The 24,639-nt window shown below is 42.3% G+C and overlaps 1 protein-coding gene across 1 annotated transcript in view; it reads right to left on the bottom strand.

Moving 5' to 3' along the window:
• The window catches only part of cabp4 (calcium binding protein 4), a gene marked incomplete at both ends in the record, with an annotated part of 40,996 nt that extends 18,199 nt beyond the window's left edge, over positions 1-22,797 (bottom strand). Inside the window, 3 exons of the mRNA XM_083764496.1 lie at positions 20,048-20,177; positions 21,860-21,910; positions 22,772-22,797. Coding sequence (XP_083620622.1) covers positions 20,048-20,177; positions 21,860-21,910; positions 22,772-22,797 — 207 coding nt within the window. The remainder of the gene's footprint in view (positions 1-20,047; positions 20,178-21,859; positions 21,911-22,771) is intronic.
• Positions 22,798-24,639: the final 1,842 nt, after the last annotated feature.

The following is a 24,639-nucleotide window of genomic DNA, read 5'->3' as shown; positions in this document are numbered from 1 at the left end:
ACACTGCAGCTGCACCAGTGCACCATCCACGGGGAGACCTAAGAGCTTAAGGCTTGGGGAGTTTCGTCATGTGTACACACATACGCATCATGCATGTAGGCAGGCACAAACATGCAGACACGCGCATGTACGTATACACTCGCACATGCACAAGCGCTTGCGAGCACACACACGCGTGCGCAAATACAGTACACACGCTCAGATTATTAATATATAACCGTCCTAATGCACTGTTTGGCATCATGCTCAGGGTGACTTTGCGACGGTTACAATGCCTTCTCCAACCCCCCACCCTCTCTCCCCCCTCTCTCTCTCTCTCTCTCCCCTCTCTCTCTCTCTCTCTCATATCACCATTCACCATTTCAAGTGTGCTCAGAGAGCTTGAGGTGAAGCTGAGAGCTTGAAGTAAATGTTTAGATATATACAGTAAACATCATGGATCTGATCTGAGGAGATCTAGTGGATAAGAAACAGATCGACAAACGTTACAGTTGGGCTGGAGACTGTCGGAACAACAGAATCACAATCCTTCTCAAACTTTTTCATGTCAAGGACCCCCAAAACACTATGTCATTGGCCGCCCGCCAACCCCCATCTGAAAATATGTAGTTCCAGGGATCTCCCCAGAAGTAAAGATTTGAGTTAAAAACGTTCGCTCTGAAAGAATATATATTCTGAATTTGTGACACATTTTCAGGATTTTTCAAAAATAGCAGATCTACGACCTTGTAGATCTGCTATTTTTCAATAGCTAAAGTATATCATAATGCCTAAAATGCCAAAAGGCATACAGTACAGTAGTTAAAGCTGCTATAAGCAATAATATGTCTAAATTTTAATGACTGTTTTTTCACCCAGTGCCAATTATCTAATGTAATCCTGGGCGCTACACTTCCTCTGCCGACCTGGGGGGCAGCGGACTGACCTCATGCCTCCTTCTATGCATGAGGAGTCCAAGCTGCTTCTTTTCACCTGACAGGGGGGAATTTCCCTCGCCGGACGTAGCGCGTGGAAGGAAAGCGTTATTCCGACCAGTTCCTTTCCCCTCCATCAGTCGCTGGCCAGAGGGAGAACATGCAAACTCCACACAGAAAGTCCCTTTCGCCAACCCGGCCTCAGGTATGGGCACTGATGATGTGGAGGAGAGAACACGCCCCCAGCGCCCACAGCGTCCCCAGCGGGAATCGAACCCATGGTTTTGGTATTCAGACAGCCAGCAATGAGTAAAACGCTCCAAAAATTTTTTTGTCTGACACATCAAGGGGCCACAATTTGCTTTCAGAGTTGTTCCTAGAAGCTTTGTCATTGGTAAAAAGAAAACAGTCGAAATGACTATAAACCAATCGGGAAGTAGACAGGCAAATCGACCAATGACAAAGCTTCTAGTAAAATCTTTGAGTGCAGATTGTGGCCCCTAGTTGTGTCACGGAGACTAAATTTGTTTTGGGAGCGTTTTACCCATTGCTGGCTGTATGTATACCAAAAAACAAACAAACATAAAAAGGTCATTAAAATGTTGACATATTATTGCTTATAGCTGCTTCAACGTAAATGTACTTAGTTACTTTCCACCACTGCCATATGCCACATGACGAGGCTCACTCTTTGCACCTGTTTTCAAGTGGTGTCAAAACTCGTCACAATCCAAATGTTATTCAATTCATTCACGTTAAGATTGTGTTTGGAGCTGCAGGGCTATTTCTGATCTGCAGGGTGATGGAACCGCCTGGGCCATAATATATTATCACATTCTGGACGGGAACACCCTTTTGGTGTTTTAACTTAAGCATTATTTCATACTTTAATTAGCTATTGAAAAATAGCAGATCTACAAGCTCATAGTGCGGCACTCTGTGCCAATTGAGAAAACTGATGATTTAGAAGACATGTATAATCTGGTGTCAGGTCTAAATGGTTTAAACCATGACCATATATCTGCCTGAGCTCCAGAGCTGCAGCTTCCCTATAAAAGACTACCATATAATCATGTATTTCCAGATCAAAAACAAAGGTAACCACTTAAAGCCTAATCCAGACAGTGAAAATAGCTCACCTATACAAGCGCACAGTGACGGTGCTGCCTCCTTGCAATTCAAAGGCATGAGAAAACATACATTTACATTTACAAAGCAAGTGTCAAAATACAATAAAGACAATTGAAAGGTGCGCCCGCTGGCCAAGTGGTCCATGCAGACGCATCATGCTATGTTATAGGCTTTGGCACTGACAGTGCGTCACGTGTTCGAGTCCTCAATTGGTTTACTTAAGTTAAAGTACCAATACTGCAATTTAGAAGTACTTCGTTAGAAGTAAAAGTACGGAATTGAAAATGTACAAAAATATCGGCATCAAAATGTACTTAAAGTACTAAAAGTAAAAGTACTCATATTGCAGAATGTCCCATTTCACAAGTTCAAAATGTGTACAAAATCTATTGAAAATAGCCGATCTACAAGCTCACAATGCGTCGCGTTGCGAGCTTGTAGATCGGCTATTTTCAAATGGACGAAATGTATAGGATTGAAGTGGTTAATGTATGTTTTCTAACTAGTAACTCAAGTTTTCAAATAATTGTAGTGAAGTAAAAGTACAAATTTTGCCTCTGAGATGTATAGTGGAGTAGAAGTAAAAGTACTGGAAATTGGAAATACTCAAGTAAAGTATAAATACCTCAACATTGTACTCAAGTACAGTACTTAAGTACTTACTTTCCAACACTGCCCGTTCATGACCACCTTTGCTGCATGTCTCTCCCCTTCCCTCGCCTCTCTCTCTCTGTTTGAAAATGTCACAATCAACTTGGACATCATGAGTATAGCGGATGATGTGTGTGTTACACCGTGAACATGCGTGTCACATTGATGTGTGTTACACCGTAAACATGCGTGTCACATTGATGTGTGTTACACGTGTCTGTGTAACATGCATGTCACATTGATGTGTGTTACACGTGTCTGTGTAACATTCGTGTCACATTGATGTGTGTTACACGTGTCTGTGTAACATGCATGTCACATTGATGTGTGTTACACGTGTCTGTGTAACATGCGTGTCACATTGATGTGTGTTACACGTGGCTGTGTAACATGCGTGTCACATTGATGTGTGTTACACGTGTCTGTGTAACATGCGTGTCACATTGATGTGTGTTACACGTGTCTGTGTAACATTCGTGTCACATTGATGTGTGTTACACGTGTCTGTGTAACATGCATGTCACATTGATGTGTGTTACACGTGTCTGTGTAACATGCGTGTCACATTGATGTGTGTTACACGTGTCTGTGTAACATTCGTGTCACATTGATGTGTGTTACACGTGTCTGTGTAACATGCATGTCACATTGATGTGTGTTACACGTGTCTGTAACATGCATGTCACATTGATGTGTGTTACACGTGTCTGTGTAACATGCATGTCACATTGATGTGTGTTACACGTGTCTGTGTAACATGTGTCACATTGATGTGTGTTACACGTGTCTGTGTAACATGCATGTCACATTGATGTGTGTTACACGTGTCTGTGTAACATGCATGTCACATTGATGTGTGTTATACGTGTCTGTGTAACATGCATGTCACATTGATGTGTGTTACACGTGTCTGTGTAACATGCATGTCACATTGATGTGTGTTACACGTGTCTGTGTAACATGCGTGTCACATTGATGTGTGGTACACGTGTCTGTGTAACATGCGTGTCACATTGGGAAACAATCTGTCTATTCCCAACCAGCCAGACACTACTCTGAGCGGCCGTGCCCCGAACGGGCACTGCATTAGTCTACTCTAAACAGACTAAACGTATAGTGCCACAGTGTGTGTCCTAAATGCCAGCCTTGTGATGGGTTTCCCCGTAGGACTTATACGATCTGTGGAGAATCGCACGTTTTGTTCCGCAACACAAAGCACGGCAATTAAACATGGCAACTGTGCACTTTGAAGCTGTTTAAGTGCCCTTTAAAACGTAATATGATTTGCCTGAGTGGTTAAAAAAGAAAAAGAAGGAAAAAAAAAAAAAAGAGTGGTGATTTGGAACAAAATGTCTTATGTGTCTCCAGATTGCCTCTCAGCAAAGCAACTGAGCCTGACATCATACAATATACGCAGACATATCTTTTTTAAGTTAACACAATACACAGCCTGGAAGCCCTTTATATACCTGGCACACAGACATCATTCATCACAAAGAAAAGCCACATTGAGAATCATCAGACATGCAAAGTAGGGATGCACCGAAAGGGACATTCTTGGCCGAAAACCAAATACCGAATATAGGAAACAGTTGGCCGAAAACCGAATACGGAATATGATTAATATTATATATTTTTTCCTACCATTGCTGTCATGGCCGTAGCTTAAAGCTACCTGATTTATGGCAAAATAAATGGTTATGGCAAAACTTAACTTATAATAATAATAAGTAAATAAATGTAATAGTCACTATTATGGGTCGATAAAACATTTATTCAGCTCTTTTGAATGCATTAATTGCATACACTATTCGGTGATGTATTTTCTGCCTATTCGGGCCGAAGCCGGATAGGCAGAAAATTCATTTTTAGCCATTTTCGAAATGCCCAGATTTTTCTGCGGCCGAATATTCGGTGCATCACTAATTGCAAAGCTATGTCCAATTCATCCTTTCCCTAAATTAAACAAGCGAGATTAATTACAACATCAGCATTCCAAAATGAAAAATTTGCTAAATGCAAAAAGGTTGGCTTACGCAGTAATTGCATTATTATGCAAGACTTAGTTAATGTTTCGATTGAACATAATTAGCATTCATGGTCTCTTCCGTAACTTCAAACACACAGGATTAAGTCACGTTATACAGGGACCATTTTCACATTAATATTTTGCTCAATACGACGATAATGTATCCTGCAACGAGCATGAGGTTAGAAATGCAGGAACTCCATTAACCCAAAAGTCAACTCATTGCATGGTAACCGTGGCAAAGAAAATAATGATAATAATATATATATATATATATATATATATATATATATATATATATATATATATATATATATATATATATATATATATATATATATAAGATTTCCATGATCTATTTCCTCATGCCTGTAACACACTCCACAGTCTTGGTGAAATTAAAGAACAGCGTTTTTACGCAGAGAGAGGCCCTGTTTACTCTGCAGAGCATGCAGCCTACAAGGGCATATTTTGACAGTAACAAGGTCAACACATTAATTGGATTTTTTTTTCTCAGCCCCCCCCCTTAAAGGCTTAGGCAGCATGTCACGGCAGTCTCAAATGATTAGTCAATCTGTTCCCATTAACAGTTAATTTCATTCTGTCTCTGCTTTCACTTGGGGCATTATCTGTGTATAGCCTCGTAAGCAAGATACTCCCCTAACCCAAGAGGCAGAGAGAGAGATACGGCACACGGATGCCGCCGCAAACGCCACGCGTTCAGATTAGAAGAAACATTCTGACGCACTTGAATCACATGTGACGACACGGCACGCACATGCTTAACGCATACTGGACGAGAACCCCTTTTGCTGTTTTTTAAGCATTATGTTATACTTTAGCTATTGAAAAATGGCAGATTTACAAGCTCATAGCGCGGCACTCGGTGCCGCGCTATGAGCTTGTAAATCTATTTTCGAAAGATATATTCTTTCACTGCGAATGTTTGTAACTCATATCTTTGCTTCTGGAGCATCCCTGGAACAACATATTTTCAGATGGGGGTCAGTGGCCAATTACATATATTTCTTTTGGAACTTGACATGAACATGTTTGAGAACCATGGGTTTTTCAGAAAACTGTCATGATTTAGAAGACATTTTTAGAATCGAGCTCGGGTCTAAATGGGTTAATGGGCTCGTGGTGTACTGATTAGTACAACAATCCATTGTGCTTGGTATCCACCCCCGTGGTGTTGCAATAATTTATCTGACATAAAAACTATAGCAACCATTTTTCTTCTTTGGGTATTTTGTCTCTCCCTCCTCGGCGTCCCCATCGGAACTAATGAGGGATGACTGAAGCGTGCTAAGGGGTTATTAATACTTGTGTCACAGCAGAGATTATGAATGCTGTAAGGGTGGAGTAGCTCACTATAATAGGCTCAGGGCAGCAGCCCTGAGTCCTATGGTAGCCCAAACAGACAGCCATGAGTCCTATGGTAGCCCAAACAGACAGCCATGAGTCCTATGGTAGCCCAAACAGACAGCCCTGAGTCCTATGGTAGCCCAAACAGACAGCCATGAGTCCTATGGTAGGTAGCCCAAACAGACAGCCATGAGTCGTATGGTAGCCCAAACAGACAGCCCTGAGTCGTATGGTAGCCCAAACAGACAGCCATGAGTCTATGGTAGCGCAGACAGACAGCCATGAGTCTATGGTAGCCCAAACAGACAGCCATGAGTCTATGGTAGCCCAGACAGACAGCTATGCGTCGTATGGTATAGACTAGCACCGAATTCCTGACGTCACTGTCAGTAGAGGCTGTCAATCCACAGGTTCGTGTACTTTTTATTTGCATTGTAATCTCCATAGGGGGATTTTAGATCGCCTCATATAAGAACTGTATTTGAAAAATAAACCGATCACCCCGGTCTTTGGATATGAAGCATTGACTGAAAGTGGAAATGTACAAATATCAAAGAGTAACAAAATAAGCGTTAGAAACAAACCAAACAACCCAGAGACTACATTTCCGGCTAGGCGGGTGGCTGCATCTACCCGTCGCACAACATAAACTGAATGTTAATTACGTTTATTTAAATTTTTATTGTGTTGTTGTATTGTATATGTTTCGTGGTTAGTACGAGTCGAGTCACCACCAGCTGAGCTTACGTCAACGAGGAATCTCAGGAACGCAATGTGTTGACAGCTGGGCGTGACGTATATTAGCAGCGACATTGCCTTCATATGTAGTTTCAAGGCTTTTGCGGCCACATTAATTGCATTTTCTCCAGAAACTGGCTGTGTCAAATATGAATGGACAACATTAACGACGCACAGCCAAACACAGTTCTTATATGAAGCGACCTAAAATCGCCCTATGGAGATTTCACTGCAAACAAAAAAATACATGAACCAACCTGTGTATTGGCGCCCTCTACTGAAATTGACGTCAGACTTCGGTGCTCTATAGCCTATGTGACGCAGCAAGGTGTTTTCATTTTTGTATTTATTATTTTTCTCACTGCTACTGGCAAAATTAAATTCACATGAGATGGCCCCGGCCGTTCAGTGCGATGCAGAGCAGTCTGCCCCGACTGCTCAGGACGTGCCAGGGAAAGTAGGTCCCATCATCACAGGGGACTCCCTAGAAAACAGGTGTTTCACCTCATGGATGGGCAGAGTTTTGCAGGACAGTGCAGGCCATGTCGATGACTCCATGCAAAGTTTGGCATTGGAAACTGTGGCAGCCACACTGTCGACAGAATTGGACCACCAAAATGTATTTCCGGGGGGTTTCAGAAACATTGACATTGAAGTTTCCGTTGTTTGCACAATGCCAATATTCTTTTCTCTGTCGAACAGGCTGCAGCAGTATTTTAAGGGTAAGGTCTTAAAAACATAGGCTCCAGACATCCCAAAACAATCTGGCCAGGCTACTGCTTGTCAAACTACTTCAAAAATGTCAATGACGTCACACCAGAGGGGCTCCGCAAACCACGTTCAACCCAGATTTAGCTGTGGCAGATGTGGACTGCCCTACCAACAGTCATAAACACAATGTGATCCCCTACACTAGAGTTGTCCCGATACAATTTTTTTCAGACAGAGTACTTTTTATTTTCGTTGAGTAACTACTTATTTTAACCCCTTTTTCCACAATTTACTTTCATTGTTACTTTCAATGGGCTTTGCTGCAGTGTTTGGTCAGACTTGCTCCCGTTGCATTCGTTCAGCCTAGTGTCAACTGGATGTTTTGGTACTCGTGTCAAAGTATCGGGGCCGGTTCAGAGTACCGAGTAAGAGTACTTGAGGGTGGTATCGGCCCTAAACGGAACAACTCTACCCTAAACTCTGCTTCAAAACCGCTCTTACACTGGTGGCTGCAAACCCCCCCCCCCCCCCCCCCACAGCAAGATGTGCTTGTCTTTGCAAACTCTTAATAAAGTATTCAATTAATCAATCAAAAATCGGTGATCACAAAATATAACCATGTCTGTTTTAGGTTACGGCATAAGGTAGGCATAAGGTACAGTTTACAGTGTACAGTTGGTTTAACCTTGAGGGTTTTAAGGCATGCAAACATTAGGTTAATAAACAACGTTTTAGAGTACGGTTTAACTAGCTTATCAAATGGATCCTAACGGGGTCCATTTGGTTCCATTTTGTACACTCTCAGAGGTAAATTTACATTGATTTTACAATATAAATTCGGGGTTCCAGAGACAGAAATGCCATTAAATGGGGGGTTCGTAGACTAATATGCATGTCAAACTGAGGGTCCTTGAAATTAAACGGGTTCAGAATCACTAGAGCCGTAAAAATCTTCTCTTATCCCTGGCATATATTTTCAAATGGGTGTCCGTGGGCTAATTAGTGTCAATTTCGGGGGTCCTTGACATGAAAAAAGTTTGGGAACCACTGCCATAGATCATACATGCAGGGTCGCTTTAATTACTTCAGTCTAAATTAGTAGCTTAATGAGTACCGGTAGTATATGTGACCAGTGAAAAGGCTATTGTCTTTTTGCTGTCCAATGTAATTGTACTTATACTTCATAAAGTTAACATAACTATAATTAAATGCATTTGAAAGGCATTTTAATTTTTTTGGGGGGGATTCCAATTAAAACACAGCAAAAACAATAATTCAGGATTTAAATTCAAATTTGCAAAAAATTGCTGATCTACAAGCTCAAAAGCTTTTGAGCGTGTAGATCGGCAATTTTTGCTACTCTGGAGTGAGTGTGTAAAATATAGTGGCCCCTCTCTCTCTCCATCAACATGCCATCATAGATCACAGCACAATGCAGTGGGTGTCGTGCAGTCTGCAGTGGCACAGGAGGCAGCAGGTCACACCAGGTAGAAGTAGAACAGGAACCAGTTCACTTCTTAACACACAACAGTAATTGATGGAAAAGTCCCATAATAATAATAATAATGATTTCTTTGTTTTCTTGAGGCTTAATGCTAATCCTGTGGGTTCTCATTTGATGTTTTCCTTTTTTTTCCCCCTTCGTTGACCCATTTAGAAATGCCCGTGGCTCTGCTTTACAATAAGTTGGATCAGGATCCATGATGAAAAACATAAAAATAATAAAAAAGGTTTATTATACACTGTTTCCTAAGAGCCTTTTATCTTGCGTGAATAGGCTGTATAGTGTATAGGATTCTATTCACCAGGGATGCTCTTAGCAGTGTTCGGGACTCTGATATAGTGTGTTAAAACCTGCTATAGGACAGTCAACTAACTGTGTTCCTCTGGGGTGACACATTTCTAGTCGATGTGCAAAAAAAAAGACACGAGGGATGGGCTAAGTAGTATAACCTTGAGCCCACGTTGGCGTGTGTTGCGTTACGTAAATCTCCCACATCTCTCTTCCTGGAGCACTAGAACTATAGCCAAAGAAGAAGTGAAGAACGGAGCCAAACACACACAAAATAAGTTTCAATGAATAATGTCAGTGTCGTCGTGACCAGCGGAGCCGTTTTCAATTGTGCTTGTGACGACAAGGCAATAATTACGTAAGGCAGAGCGACAGCTCCAGCCAAAGGAGATTTATGCATAGTGTGTCTGAAGAATATTCTGAGATTTCATCCTGTCTTGTCTTGTGTGAGTTGAGTCTAGCCCATTTTGGGCGGGAACCCCTTTTGGTGTTTTAAGCATTGTTATACTTTAGCCATTGAAAAATAGCAGATCTACAAGCTCATAGCGCGGCAACGAGTGCAACGCTACGAGCTTGTAGGTCTGCTATTTTCTTTTAATCGTGAAAATGTGCCGCAAATCTTTTGAATATATATTCTTTCAGAGCCAAAGTTTTTAACTCAAATCTTTGCTTCTATGGGGGGTCCCTGGAACAACATATTTTCAGATGGGGGTCAGCGGCCAATTACATATAATCTTGGGGGTCCTGAGAACAACTGACATAGAAACATTGGGTTTTTCAGAAAACTTAGAAGACATTTTGTAGAATCGTTCGCAGGTCAAAATGGGCTAGAGAGCCCGTCTTTGTAGTCATAGAAAAGACGGAAGAATGGATTTCATCTTCAAAGTGAGTATCTGGCCCCCAATTCCTTTTGGAAAGAAAAATATATGAATAATATATAATTGTCTCAGTGATTTCTTTGTATATTTACAACGTCCAGCGTTTTGTACAGAGAAGTGAGTGATGTTTCCAAACAGAATGCAAATCTGGCTCCCAGTGGGAGCCAGAGGAAGAGTGTAGTGCTGTTGCAGGAGAACACCCCAGCATCATAATATAGGGGCAGATAGAGGGGGAAAAAGGGCCAAAAATATAAATTTATATATATTTTACATCTAACTTTAAAAACTGTCTATACGACCTTTAACCCATTTTGACCTGAGATCGGATTCAAAAAATGTCTTATACATCCTGACAGTTTTCTGAAAAAGCTATGTTTCTATGTCAGTCGTTCTTTGATTTTTCAAAAATAGCAGACCTACAAGCTCGTAGCGCGCCACTCTCCAAAATGGGTTAAGTTATTTGTATATATAATAAAATATACAATAATACACATTGTAACGTTCCAATGTTCAATGCAAAAAGAAAACACAATTAAATCGTTAATCGCAATGATTTGACAATTCATCGTCAACTTAAATGTGTAACGGTGACAGCCGTTGCATGTTGTCTGTAGCTGTGGTCACTGTTTAGGCCAGTGGTTCCCAAACCTTTTCACGCCAAGGTCCCCCGAATTGACACTAATTAGCCCGCGGACCCCCATTTGAAAAGATATGCCATGCAGGGACCCCCATAAGAGAAGACTTTTACGGCTCTAGCTGTGATTCTCAACCCGTTTCATTTCAAGGACCCCCAGTTTGACATGCATATTAGTCTACAGACCCCCCATTTAATGGCATTTCTATCACTGAGACCTCCAATGTATATTGTAAAATCAATGTTAATTTAACTCTGAGAGTGTAAAACTATCATTTAGCTGGGGGTCCCCCTGGAACTCCCTCAAAGATAAAGACAAAGATAGAGATAAAGAATGGAAATTCGTCTTTGGCACAACGGCAGTCCGCTACAACAATAAAACATTACAAAAAGGTGCATTAAAATACTATATAAAATGCATTCACATTAACACAGCAACAGTGATCATGAGCAGTGGGGATTAGACTATTTAAAATGTCCACAGCAGTTGGCACAAACAAAGCTTTGTAACCAATTCTGCCCTAAGCCTCCTGCCCGATGATGGCAACAAGTCAAATTCAGAGTGAAGAGGATGGGTAGAATCATTGTAAATCTGAATTGCTTTTTTGGTTATGCAGCGGTTGTATATGTCCTGAAGTTGCAATGGTTTGTCTCCAATGATCTTACTTGCCTGGTTGACTACCTGTGTGAGCTTGTTTTTTATCTCTAACTGAGAGATTCCCAAACCAGGACATGATGTTTTTACTGGCATTAAAACGCCTCAGTTTCAGAAGATAAAGCCGCTGCCTTGCCTTTTTGTAGATGTTATCTGCATTGGTCTGAAAGGTGAGTTATAGACCATGGTCAGGGTGTGTTTACTGGCATTAAAGTTTATCAGTTTCCTGAGAAGATAAAGCCGCTGCCTTGCCTTTTTGTAGATGTTAACTGCATTGGTCTGAAAGGTGAGTTTATTGTCCACGGTTGTTCCCAGATATTTAAAGTCACTGACCTGCTCCACTTCCTCCCCACTCATAGTAACAGGCCTAAAGATGGACCCTGAGCCCTCCCAAGCACAGCTCCTTGGTCTTAGTGACAGTAAGGTCAAGAACGGTCGATGTGCTGGGAGTAAGAGGGACTGGAAACGTCCTGCAGGCAGGCAACCAGGGCCACTTTATGAGAGAGAAGTCTTTGTTGTTGTATTTCAACTCATTTGTGTATAGGCAGAATAACGGAGGGGATAAAACGCACCCCTGTGGCACGCCAGTGTTTAGGACAAGGCAGTCAGAGTGTTATTAATACAGACTCGCTGCGGTCTCTCTCTCTCTCAGGAACTCCCTAATCCACAAAATGAGATTGTTACTGACGTTCAGGTCACACAGGCGTTTTAGGAGAAGATGGGGTTGGACCGTATTAAAAGCAGAGGAGAAGTCCATAAAAAGGACACGGACATATGTTTTGGGTTTGTCTAAATGACTATGTATTTTGTCCAATAAAGTTACAGTGGCATCCTCTACACCTCGACTGGCTCTATAAGCAAACTGCATTGGGGCGATGCACTTAGCTGTTTGCAGTGAGAGCTCCTTACTCACTACACGCTCCATGCATTTGCTTAAAGGTATATTCAGTGATTTCACTCAAAAAACCTTCGTTTTTGGCTGTGGGACCCAGCCTTTCGTCCAATCAGGATAGAGAGTCAAAAACGAAACCTAAGGTTTTTTGACCCCCAGGGGTTAACTGGGGACAGGGAGGAACTCCTTATATGGCCAGCGCACTCTATAGTAGGGAGGATTATCACAACAAAACAAAAAAAATAAGTGATATTTGAATTAAGTGAAATCACTGAATATACCTTTAATAGAGGAGTGAGGGCGATGGGTCTAAAATCATTTGGCACTTTTGCTCGTGCAGTTTTTGGCTCAAGGACCCCTGGGGGTCCCCGGACCCCATATTGGGAGCCACTGGTTTAGGCTGTCGGACTGAATGAATCCATACCGTGCTCAGCCATATTTTAACCTCACTGCACACATTTCCATGGCTAATGTAATGGTGTTCATTCAGGATGAAAAGATTTTGTGTGATTTGCTGTGCTGAAACTTTTAGGGCTACTAGGCCTATAGAGATTTAAAGAGGTCATGGTTTGATATAAATACTCATTATTGGATACAAACAAGTGGTTTGACATTATTTATTATTAATTTATATAAGATATTATGCCTATTCTACTTGACTATTTGCATTGCCTTGGCACAGCAGCATGCAGTCACCCACTGCAAAAATGAGTCACCGTTTTTGCTACCTGGTTGATCCTGCCAGTAGCACATGTGCTTGTCTCAAAGATTAAGCCATGCATGTCTAAGTACAAACTGCTTGTACAGAGAAACTGCAATTCTGGTTACCTGCCTAATACCTCCCATATTTCCATATCACTGATACAAATATATAAAAAAAATATAAATTGGCAATTAGTTCCCCCCCACTAAATAGAATGACTTTGGAGTAGTTATAAGGAAAGCACTAGTGAGCATAATAAAAATCAAATGCCTCATTCATCCCCCCCTGCGTTGTACCGGCGATCCAACCAATAATTATGTCTGAGTCATAGTGTTGGGGGCGATGCCAGGCCGTCTCACACTCCTCCATCCAAGACAGTGTGTCACCACTTGTGACGTCAATCATCTATGACGTATTAAAATCTTAAAAATACATTAGGAGGCAAGCCCAAACTATTAAACTGCCCCCCTGGCTTGGACTCCTCGTGCATTGAAGGAAGCATGAGGTCAGTCCGTTGCTCTCCCCAGGTTGGCAGAGGGAGTGTAGAGCCCAGGATTACATTAGATAATTGACACTGGGTGAAAAAAATGGGTTGCAAAAATCGTGGGATTTATTTATTTTTATTTTTAAGAGAAGCCCAAATAAACAACTACACAAACAAAACGAAACTCGTTTATCATAAGCAGACATGGCAACACATGTAAACGGGAAACGGTGGCCAGGAATAATGTCTAAACCAGGGCTGTCAAATCGTTGTATAGGTCACGAGGCGACTGGGCAAAAAAACAAGAAAACATCTTCATGCGGGCCGGATCGACCCGTTGTGCATGAACAAATGTGCCAGGTGCTCCCACAGCCTACATTTCTTGCATTCTTTCACCCTGCTCTCTGACGAAACTACAAAATGTGTCACCTCGCAAATTCCATTTCTTATGAAGATTGCCTAGGAAGCACAGCACGTTGGCAAAAGCACAGGCTCTGTGCTGCTACTGTACGTTACACAGTGGCACACACACAATCTACCGGAGAGAGACCCACGCACGGAAAGGCATGAAAACTCTGCAGTCATGAAAACTCTGCAGTCATAAACAATGCTCGTATAAATGCTGTCCGAACAGAAATATGCAAATGCATTAGTTTCATCAGGTTTATAAAGCTGCACCTTTGCCCGGATTCTGCCTTTTATAAAGCTCAAACTAAGTTGTGGAACTGCAGCCTGAATGCATGGTTCGCTATGAAAGGATAGAAACACCATTAAATTAAATATCCATTTGAATAATTATGCCATTGGAATTTCTAACCTGCCTGCTACGCTCCACAACAGATGCTTTCTATACAAAATATGGGACCCATATTTGCAATGTATTGGCCCTCAATTAGCTGACCCCTTGATACTAGGGTCCCTTAACAGAAGTATCACCGCTAACCTTGATAGGTAGGATCATCAATACTTGTTTATTTACTTTATTTTACTTTACTTTTTACTTTCCCCTTACTGTATTAGTACTTGCGCAAGCAGAGCACGTGACGCAAGTACTGCGATCGGCTGGGTATGTACTGTATGTGTCGGTACTGTGTCGGTGTTGTCCACCGGCCAATAAGATGTCTGCATGACTGTGTTGTCCACCGGCCAATAAGATGTCTGCATGTCTGTGTTTTCCACCGGCCAATAAGATGTCTGCATGTCAGTGTTTTCCACCGGCCAATAAGGGACAACCATTCTTGATGACGTAACTATAAGTGTGTATGTATGGCCTACTTGTGTGCAAGGCGCAAGTTGGCACCTCGACAGAGTGCATTTCTACTAGACCTGTACGTGCCCGTCGGCCACCGGCCTACTTAAGAGTGATGCAACGTGGGAACCTAATAATACCCGTTGTCAACTTGTCATAGCACCCATTTTAACCATCTGTCTGTGTCCCTTTGTGCCCATACTGTATATGGAGTTCTCTGTATCAGTCTGTCTGCCTGTGCCTGAAGAGTGCAAACTGACTGTGAAAAGTGTACTGGTTAAGTAATTAATTTGCAAGTGTGCGGTTGCCATGGCATTCAATTGGCTGAGGCAGAGGCTGGGAATTGCACAGGTGAGGGGACTTAGGCTGATTAGGCCCACTGGCAGAGCCTTTTGTGGTGATTCTTGAGAACCGTGGGTCCGACCGACTCTATACCGGGCACTGCACTCCCTGCGGGATGTGGAACGCATGTCGATTGTGAAGTCGGTGGGGCAAACGGTTCTCGAGTTGCGTGCATTACAACCGTATACACACACGCACGCACGCAGAGACGTGGCGCATTTATAGTAGGATATGTTTTTGGTGTATTTATTCACCCGTCTACAGGCTGTCAAGCACCAAACAATGTGTCCATATAGGCCTATTTTATTTTATGGTCCGATGTAGGTATGTGGAGTTTCTATCAGTGTCCTTTGTTTTGCAACGTTTCGTAGCTGAGCTGTGTGTTTTATTAAATCTTTGGCTTAAAATCTAAAAACGTATAAAACTATTATTGGGATTTAAAAAAATATATATTGATAGACCTTGTCCTGGCTTCATTCTACCTGTGAATGAGGAGAACGGCAAGAGAGAAGAGAGAAGTGCAATTTCACACTTTTTTTTGGCACGGCGCGAGAACAGCTGTGATTACGCACGGCCATTTCACACTGTCTATATTTATAGCTCCCATAGCCATTAATCAAGCTGAATGGAGAGAAAACTTTTCGGCCATGATATCTTGTCCTTAAGAGTGGAACAATGTGCTGAGTTGCCCGGGTATGAAATGTTGTCATTTGTTGGGGCCTTGCAGGTTAAACACATTTAAAGCCAGGCGTTTCTTCTTGATATGCAACTTTTTGCCCGCTCTAAGATGACTGCTGCCTATGCGGTAAATATAACACAGATGAGTCTTACTGTAATATAAAGATCGTAACACCGGTACATGGGATTGGCATTAAAATGCTGGGTTTTACAAACCGTACATGAACGTGTATGTTAATATTAACATTAAAGCACCCAGGGACGTAGCTGACCATTTGGTTGCCCTACTCGTAGGATATTTGTGCTGCCCCCCCTCCCGACAAGAGTGCTGCTATTCCTCATCCAGATCAGCTATTTTTGCTGTTTGTGAGGACGCACACGGCCGCTCGTTATTACGCGGCTGAGCCACGGAGGAAGTTATTTTGAGGGGTCGGCTTGGCACTTTTTGGCACATTTTGTTGCCCCCCTCGGCGTATTGCCCTACTCGCATTGCGTATTGCGTGTATAAGTAGCGACTGCACTGAAAGCACCTCATTGGGACTTGATCAAGACCCCAGAGAGGCTCTCCAGCATTGAAGCACTCGACCCTAGTGGTTGGAGCGTGAACTGCAGGCGGACGGACCCGTGGATTCATGGGTTCAGTCTCTATCCTTTTATTACTCTATGGCCTAGATGTGTCACAGAGACTACATTGTTTTTGAAAATAAAATAAAAGGTCATTAAAATGTTGACATTATTATTGCTTATAGCAGCTTTAAGGCAGAGAGAGAGCAGCCTGAGTTTGTCTGTCCTACCGATAAATATAAATATATAAATATAAAATATAAATATTGTTTTCTTGTCCCCACAGGCTGACAATTTGACGTCCCCCCGGTCTAGAGCGTGCAGGACGGTTGCAGACACCTGCATGCATTACAGATAACAAATGTTTCTATCGTGATTGGACAGGCGCTCGTTCTTTTCAAATTTCGCTTCAGGCCAAGGTGCTCAATTCTTACCAAAAAACATTTTGAGGCTTAATAAAAAAAAGAAAATCCAGCAGCAAGTGTGGTGATGTTTGGACAAACTTAGATTTACGGCCACATTTGTACCAGACCTGTGTAAAAGAAAAGTCTTCTTCTTGTTGCCCGGGTCAACTAATGTCCCATGGAGGTTATTTTTAACTTAACTCGATTGCGTCCTCTGCTGTTTTGATCGTGATACATTTTTATTAAATCGATTTAAATTGTTTATATCGATATATAGATCTATATTAATGTTGTTATAAACTAATTATTACACGTTTTGATGCAACAATTATTAAATGGACAATGGACAACAATTATTATGGCTATTATTATGGCCAGTTTACTTAAAGTTTCATATAATCACTTTGTCTTCCCACTACTCAACCCTGGCAGTTGGTAGTAGCCTATAGTCGTTAGAACAAGCTCATTTTCAGCTGTGCTTGCCCCAGATATTCCATGGCGCCCCGCGGCCATCTTGGCAGGCAGACAGGTTTGTGTATAGCGTAATGGGAGCCGACCCTAATGTCCACACACTGTCACTTCTTGTGAAGTGGAGTCACTTCCCAATGAAGGAATATTTTTTTTGTGAGGAGACTCAGGAGAGCAACTGGTGGATGGATAAATCTACAGGAGACTCTCCTCAAGATTAGATGAGGGATCGTAGCATCAATCTCCTCTCTGGCATTTTCCAATAGCATCATCGTCGTGATTCATTCCTCTTGTAGGCAGCGCCAAAGTCCTGTACATTTGGCCCTACTGGATGTCGACAGTTGGGGATTAAAGTTACGTGTGCTCAAAGATTGATGTCCAAGCGTGTCCATCCAGTTGAAAATAATGATTTATTTTTCGTCCAAAGTCGTATATAAATAAACATAACAGTCAAAATAATATCTAGACAACGAGCCCTCCGAAAACAGTTTAAAACGGTTTAGCTTTTCCTGTCAGCCGGGTTAGGTTACAGGCGAGGCAGGGGTTAAATACCTGTACCTTGGAAACCTTGGCCTTGGGTTGATTGACAAATTGACCAATTTAGCCCTTCAGTGGCGTCATCGAAATAACACGAAGGCTCTAAATGGCTCTTACTGTACACCTTTTCATATAGGTCATGGTACAGCACACACCATGGTACTGTACTGTAGCAGTACCACCACTTTATCACTGCCCACAGTTACAGCGTACTAGCACGTTCTAAAGAAGTAGGGCAAGCGGAGAGGTCCCCTGAGTGAGTGCCCAACACTGTACGCACTATAAACCAAGCACTGTATTGAGGACGGTTGGAACCACAACTTTCAACTTACGAAACCACTTACTTTCCACCACCGACAGTGGTGGAAAGTACATTTACTCATATACTGTACAGTTAGTTGCTGCGAGAGTGAGGTCTAGCCAACACCAACTCGGGATTCCTGGATCGCTGCCCTCCACAATTTCCTATCCAACGTCAGGTTCTTGAGCTCTGCAGTATTGTCAGACAAGCTGTCGCGTTGCAGCACGTCTACATAGGTGGTACGCTTCTTTCCCTTCCTGGCTTTGCCCTGGGTTGGCTCCCATAGGGTCAATTTACTTGCCTCAAGTTCTGGGTGCCTGCCTGACGCAGTGCCCTTCTCTCTCTGACTTTGTCCGTGACCCGTGGTAGGTCCCCATAGAGGTTCCCAGTACAATGTTGAGATATTTGTACTGCACTTGAGTATTTCCAATTTCCAATCTTTTACTTCTACTCCACTATACATCTCGGCTCCAAATATTGTACTTTTACTCCACCACAAAACTTCAGTTACTATTTACTTTGTAGATTTTGATTATTATTATTACAAAACTTCCTTGAACCACTTTAGCCTTATATACATTTCGGCCATTTGATGAAAGTAGCAGATCTACAATCTCAATGTGACAAGCTCACAATGCTGTGAGCTTGTAGATCTGCTAGTTTCAAAAGATTTTTTTTATACATTTGACATTTCTGCAGTGCACAATGAGTATACTTTTACTTTTAGGTACTTTAAAACCCATTCTGGGCGGGAACCCCTTTTGGTGTTTTAAGCGTTATGTTGTACTTTAAATGTTGAAAAATAGCAGATCTACAAATTCATAGAACGGCACCGAGTGCCGCGCTATGAGCTTGTAGGTCTGTTATTTTTGATAAATCGTGAAAATGTGGCGCACATCTTTGAATATATATATTCTTTCAGAGCAAACGTTTTTAACTCAAATCTTTGCTTCTGGGAGGTTCCTGGAACTACTTATTTTCAGATGGGAGTCGGCGGCCAATTACATATAATTCTGGGGGTCCTTGACATGAAATAGTTTGAGAACCACTGATACAGAAACGTGGGGTTTTTCAGAAAACCGTCATGATTTAGAAGACATTTGTAGAATCGAAAGAAAGTACATTTTGATGCCAATTCTTTTGTGCTTTTACTAAAGTACATTTAGGTTCCGGACTTTTGCTTGTAGAAAAGAGTCCTTCTGCACGCCTACAAGGACAGCGGAGCCGGCAACAAGTGTGGATAATGAGAGAAAGGAGGTCCCGCACACTGTCTTCACTTACATAACCATAGTTTATTAGGCTACTGAGTACTTTCTGTAGCCTAATAAACTATAGCGTTATATAAGCCAAGACAAGTGTGCGGGACCTCCTTTCTCTATCTGACTTTTACTTGTAACAGAGTACTTCTACAATGCAGGATTATTTTTGTGTGTCTATGGAGTTAACAATATTATTACTCTAATAGACCCCCAGGTACGGTTTTGAATATTGAAATATGTCTTCCCTGTATATTTTTGGTTTCTCGAGGCCCAGGTCTAAAGGCCCAATCAAAATGATAGTGATATAGTGACATCACGATATGATCCCCTCCACTAACCCCCCACAGCTGTGGGTGCGGCTTCAGTTCAGGTGGATCACATTCACCACCCATCACCACCCACCAGGCAAACCAGGCATACTTAATGAACTGGTGAGTGTGGCCACATAAAACTTTCTGTACACTTTTTTTTTGTTTGGAAAAACGTCTTCCTCCTAGTATAATCATAGTACCTGATGATCATGTTTTAGGGGGGTAAAGGGTTTGTAAAATCACGGCAGTCCATATTTAAGTAAAAAAAGAGTACTTTTTCCACCACTGGAAACCGAACAGCACGTGTGAATTGATTCAAGCTCTGAGCGGCAGTGTAGCGTAGAGTAGACTGACCTGTCCGAAGAGTTTGTTGAGATAGGTGACCTGAGCAGCGGCCTTGGCCGTGTTTAAGCTGACCTTGCGGCGTGGCTCTCCCTCCAGGCTGTCGCTGCTCTTCAGAGCTGGTTTGCCGGCCTTTGTCGCGCTGTAAGAGTGCATTCAGAGTTTAGCTAGAGCTCATCCAGGCTGACCACTCGGGTCCATCATCTTCACAGCACGCCACGCAAGTGCAATGTTTGTGATATTCTTAGAATGTACCCCCCCCCCCCACACACACACACACACACACACACACACACACACGCACGTACGTACGCACACTTCTACCTCATTTGTGTAGTGATTGCCAAGCTTGAGTGGTGTAATTGATGAAAGGCAATGAGGCTCAAAGAAAGCGATCCCAAACAGGTTACCTCAGCTATTTACTTCAAAAGGGAGATAAATGATGCGAGGCCTTTTAAGCAAACAGGCCCTATTGCTGAGGTCTGTTTTCAACCAATCAATGACACTGACTTGTTAGTGTAGCAACAAAGAAAAAGCTATTGTTCCCTAAATTCTAATTGTCGGCCTTGTCGCCATGACTGTCTCTGCATCAAAAAGAGTCACAAATGACTGACAAGTATGAACAAGCGCTTCTGACTAAACCTCCTAACTCCATCAGATCCCCAAACTGTCGGTCAAATACCACCTAAACTCCAACTTGTTGAGCTGCATTTCCACATTAACGGTCAAAAAACCTCATAACTCACTTGATGAGCTGCATTTGGGTAAAGTGATGATAATATAAGGACACATGCAAGTATCTGACGATGCATAAAGTCACCATACTGTACCAACTTTGATGTGTGATCTGCTGATGTGCTGTCCTAAAAACTATTCATAACAATCTTTTTTCCATTTCCTGAACATTTTATATTTTGAACATACTGTAGCTGATTTTAGTGTTTATTTTGACAGTACATTTGTATTTCAATTCAGTCAGTCTTTATACATTTTCATTTAGCTTTAGTCACATTTTTGTCAAATTAAATGTTTCGTTTTCTAGTTTTAGTGCTACTAAAGGGTGGTTAGGATCAGCGGCAAGATCATTGGGAGGGACCAGGAGTCACTCGGCAGCATCCATAAAAAACGGACAATAAAGAAGGCCTCTCAAATAGTTGAGGACAACACACACACCCTCCATAACCACTACGAACTAATGCCCTCAGGCCGGCGATACAGAGCATCAAAACTCACTAAAAGGGGCTCAGTTAGCTTTGTGCCCACCTCCATCGGACTCTTAAACACCTAGGCTGAACCCCCCCCCCCTCCCCGTTGGAATCCCTAACCCCCCCCCTTTCCACCTGATGGACTATATAGTGAACGCATAGGTTACATACAGTACATATTTAGATTTTAATCATTAGTACTTATAGAAAAAAGTCGTTTTTATGATCTTTTATATAGTAACTGTTTGTGTGTACTGTAATCTCTGTTGTCTTTACCACTGCACAAAAGAAGTTTCCGAAAGGAAAAATAAAGTTCTTTGAAGTTGAAGTCAACTAAATCTTCAGTTGATTTAGTCGACTAAAATGTATTTTGGTGGGCCTTGATGGTGTCGTAATGGCTGATTTTACACTTGGTTGCATGCTGAAAACAGCCGATCTATAAGTCTGCAACACGTCGTGCTGCGATGCGTTGTGAACTTGTAGATCTGCTACTGTATTTCCACAAAAATGTTTCCGTCATAGTTTTTAGTTGACGAAATCAACACCGGTCTTGTTTCTGCTCGACAGCATATAGATCAGCCCTGACTCCTGATTATTAAATACAGAGAAAAGCAGTCACCTGGCCTTCTTCTTGCCTCCTGCAGCAGAGGCATCGGCGGCTGGCGAGACGCTGGAAGACAAGAAAAGAGCTTCTGATCAGTGCAAAATGATTTAAACCCATTTAGACCTCATTCTAGATTTTTTTTTAAAGGCTTCTAAATCCTAACAGTTTTCTGAAAAAAACGTAAGTTTCTATATCAGTGGTTCTCAATCTATTTCATGTCGAGGACCCCAAAAATATCCAAAAATTATTATATGAAATTGGCCGGCGACCCCCATCTGAAAACATGTTGTTCCAGGGACCTCCCAGATGCAAAGATTTGACTTAAAAACGTTCGACCTGAAAGAATATATATTCAAAGATTTTTCATTTTCAAGAGTTTTCAAAAATAGCAGATCTACAAGCTCGTAGCGCGGCACTCGGTCCCTTCTTGAATGATTTAACCACATGAACCCCCAGCATCCCTATTCTGAGCACGTCATAAGACACAGTGGCTCTCAACCCATGTGGGTCACTTCTCCCAGGGGGGTCCCCACAGTTCTCCCAGGGGGGTCGCCCCCCCCAGGCCCCCCCACCCCAGTCCCCACAGTTCTCCCAGGGGGGTCGCCCCCCCAGGCCCCCCCCCACCCCAGTCCCCACATGATTTTTTTATTTTGCGTGGGTCCCCAGATGACAGTGACTAATGATTCAAGGATCGTTTTAAGAGATCGTTCCAAAGAGATTTGGAGATAGGCAAGGACACGTGGTGTAGTAGAGGGGAAAAGGGGGGGTGCCGAGTATAACCCTGGGGACACCAATCAAACAGAGTATATATAGCTATGGTTTGAAGTGGTTCTGGCCTCAGATGTTGTTGTGATCAGGTATTGTGGTCAGATGTATGATGATGGGTGCTCGAGTCAAGGAGTGATTTTTATTTATTTTAGCACTAACCTGGTAGGGGAACCTTTCCCGGACATGACGGCTCACCTGGAAAGAAAAGAGAGGTAGTTAACGTTGCACTGCAGTGTTTTATTGTATATGGGCGGCGGGGGGGACGACACTGACTGAATGAGTGTTTTTATATTGGCCACCTTGACAGTTAAACACGGCTGAGGGTAACGCCGTTAATTTGGCGTAGCGGTTCCATTTATAGGTGTTTGTGTGTGCCAGGTTGTGCATTAGGCTCTCACTGGCTGCTGGCACGTATAGAAATACATACACTAACGTTATTAGTATTACCGTGTGTGTGTGTGTGTGTGTGTGTGTGTGTGTGTGTGTGTGTGTGTGTGTGTGTGTGTGTGTGTGTGTGTGTGTGTGTGTGTGTGTGTGTGTGTGTGTGTGTGTGTGTGTGTGTGTGTGTGTGTGTGTGTGTGTGTGTGTGTGTGTGGAACTAGAATGCCCTGAGAGATGGAAAGAAAATGAACTAGAAAGCCCTTCTGGGCATAGGTCTCCACCAGCAGGATAGGAGTGTGTGTTTTGGGCACAGGTCTCCACCAGGAGGATAGGAGTGTGTGTGTGTGTGCAAAATGTTTAGGAGTAATATAAAGATTTTTTATTATTTTTGTTGAAACGTTTGTTGAAATGCAGAGACAGATCAATCATAGCATCTCTGAGTATAGAATTCTGTATGAGGAGGACATTTGCAGCATTTTGTATGAAACGGGCCACTCCTGAAAACTTAGCCAACCAGTGTAGAATCTGAGAAATCCAACAGACTCGTCTTGATCACATGACTACAGAGATCATGTGTACCGATTTGCGTGAGATTTGGATGAAATCTGTGCGACTAAAACAATGTGTTCTTCAGAAATCTGCCTTATGGTGGCACTATAACCGGAGGTATGCAGGGAAAATGTTTTTTCCATGGCCTCTAGGGAGCGAGCATACAAAGTTGTACACAGATCAATGCAGTTATAGGTAAAAACAGGAATTTCCCTGTTATAGCGCCACTGTGAGGCTGATTAGGAAAAGAATGTGTGGCATGTCGTCCTCGGCATAGTGGAAATGTGAGTGTATAATTTCACGGAAATTGCACACTGCGTTTGTGATTTGTGGCATTTTGTTCGAAACGGACCAATCATATGAGATTTGGAAGCCAATCTTATCAGGATGGGAAAGGGTGCAGATCCGTGTTGATCACATGACTATGGAGATAGAGTATACCGAATTGTGTGATGTATGGATAAAATGTGTACGAGTAATCTACAGAAATGTGTTTTGCCAAAATCGGCCTCATGGTGGCGCTATAACAGGCCGTAGTGGAATATTTGGGGCAGAGGTTCGTCGTTGGCATCCAGGGAGTGTGTGTGCAAAGTTTGGCATTTCATCATTATTACCCCCCCCCCCCCCCCCAAAAAAAAAGAAAACATAAATAAACAAGAAGGTGAGGGAGGAAGGTACTCTTGCTCAAATGTGAATCTGTTTTCCTACACAATTCTTTTTCCCATGAAAATATTTATTAAAAAAACAGTAACAGAGTAACTCAAATTAATTGGACAGCGATCCAGTGCTGCCACTATTCTTCACAGAATGACATTCAGATTGCATAGGTGTCTGAATCTCAATCTTTTTTCCATTAATTGTGCAGCACTAGGGGAAGGATTATGGTAACGAATATAATACTTTTTTTTTTTTTTAGTTGGACTCCAAGGCCACCATACACTTACACTTATACACTTGCAGAAAGAATGCCTCTTCATGGTTTTGATCTGATGGATATACTAAGCTCTTCATTTCTGACTTATCACCTGCCTCTCGTTCAAAAATATGAACGTGAGGGACCATCAGAGATTATTATCGGATTCTTAGCGAGCTAAGCA

Source organism: Protomyctophum parallelum (assembly GCF_964188405.1).
Source record: "Protomyctophum parallelum genome assembly, chromosome: 5".
Lineage (NCBI taxonomy): Eukaryota > Metazoa > Chordata > Actinopteri > Myctophiformes > Myctophidae > Protomyctophum > Protomyctophum parallelum.
This window is presented reverse-complemented; position numbering and strand designations above follow the sequence as displayed.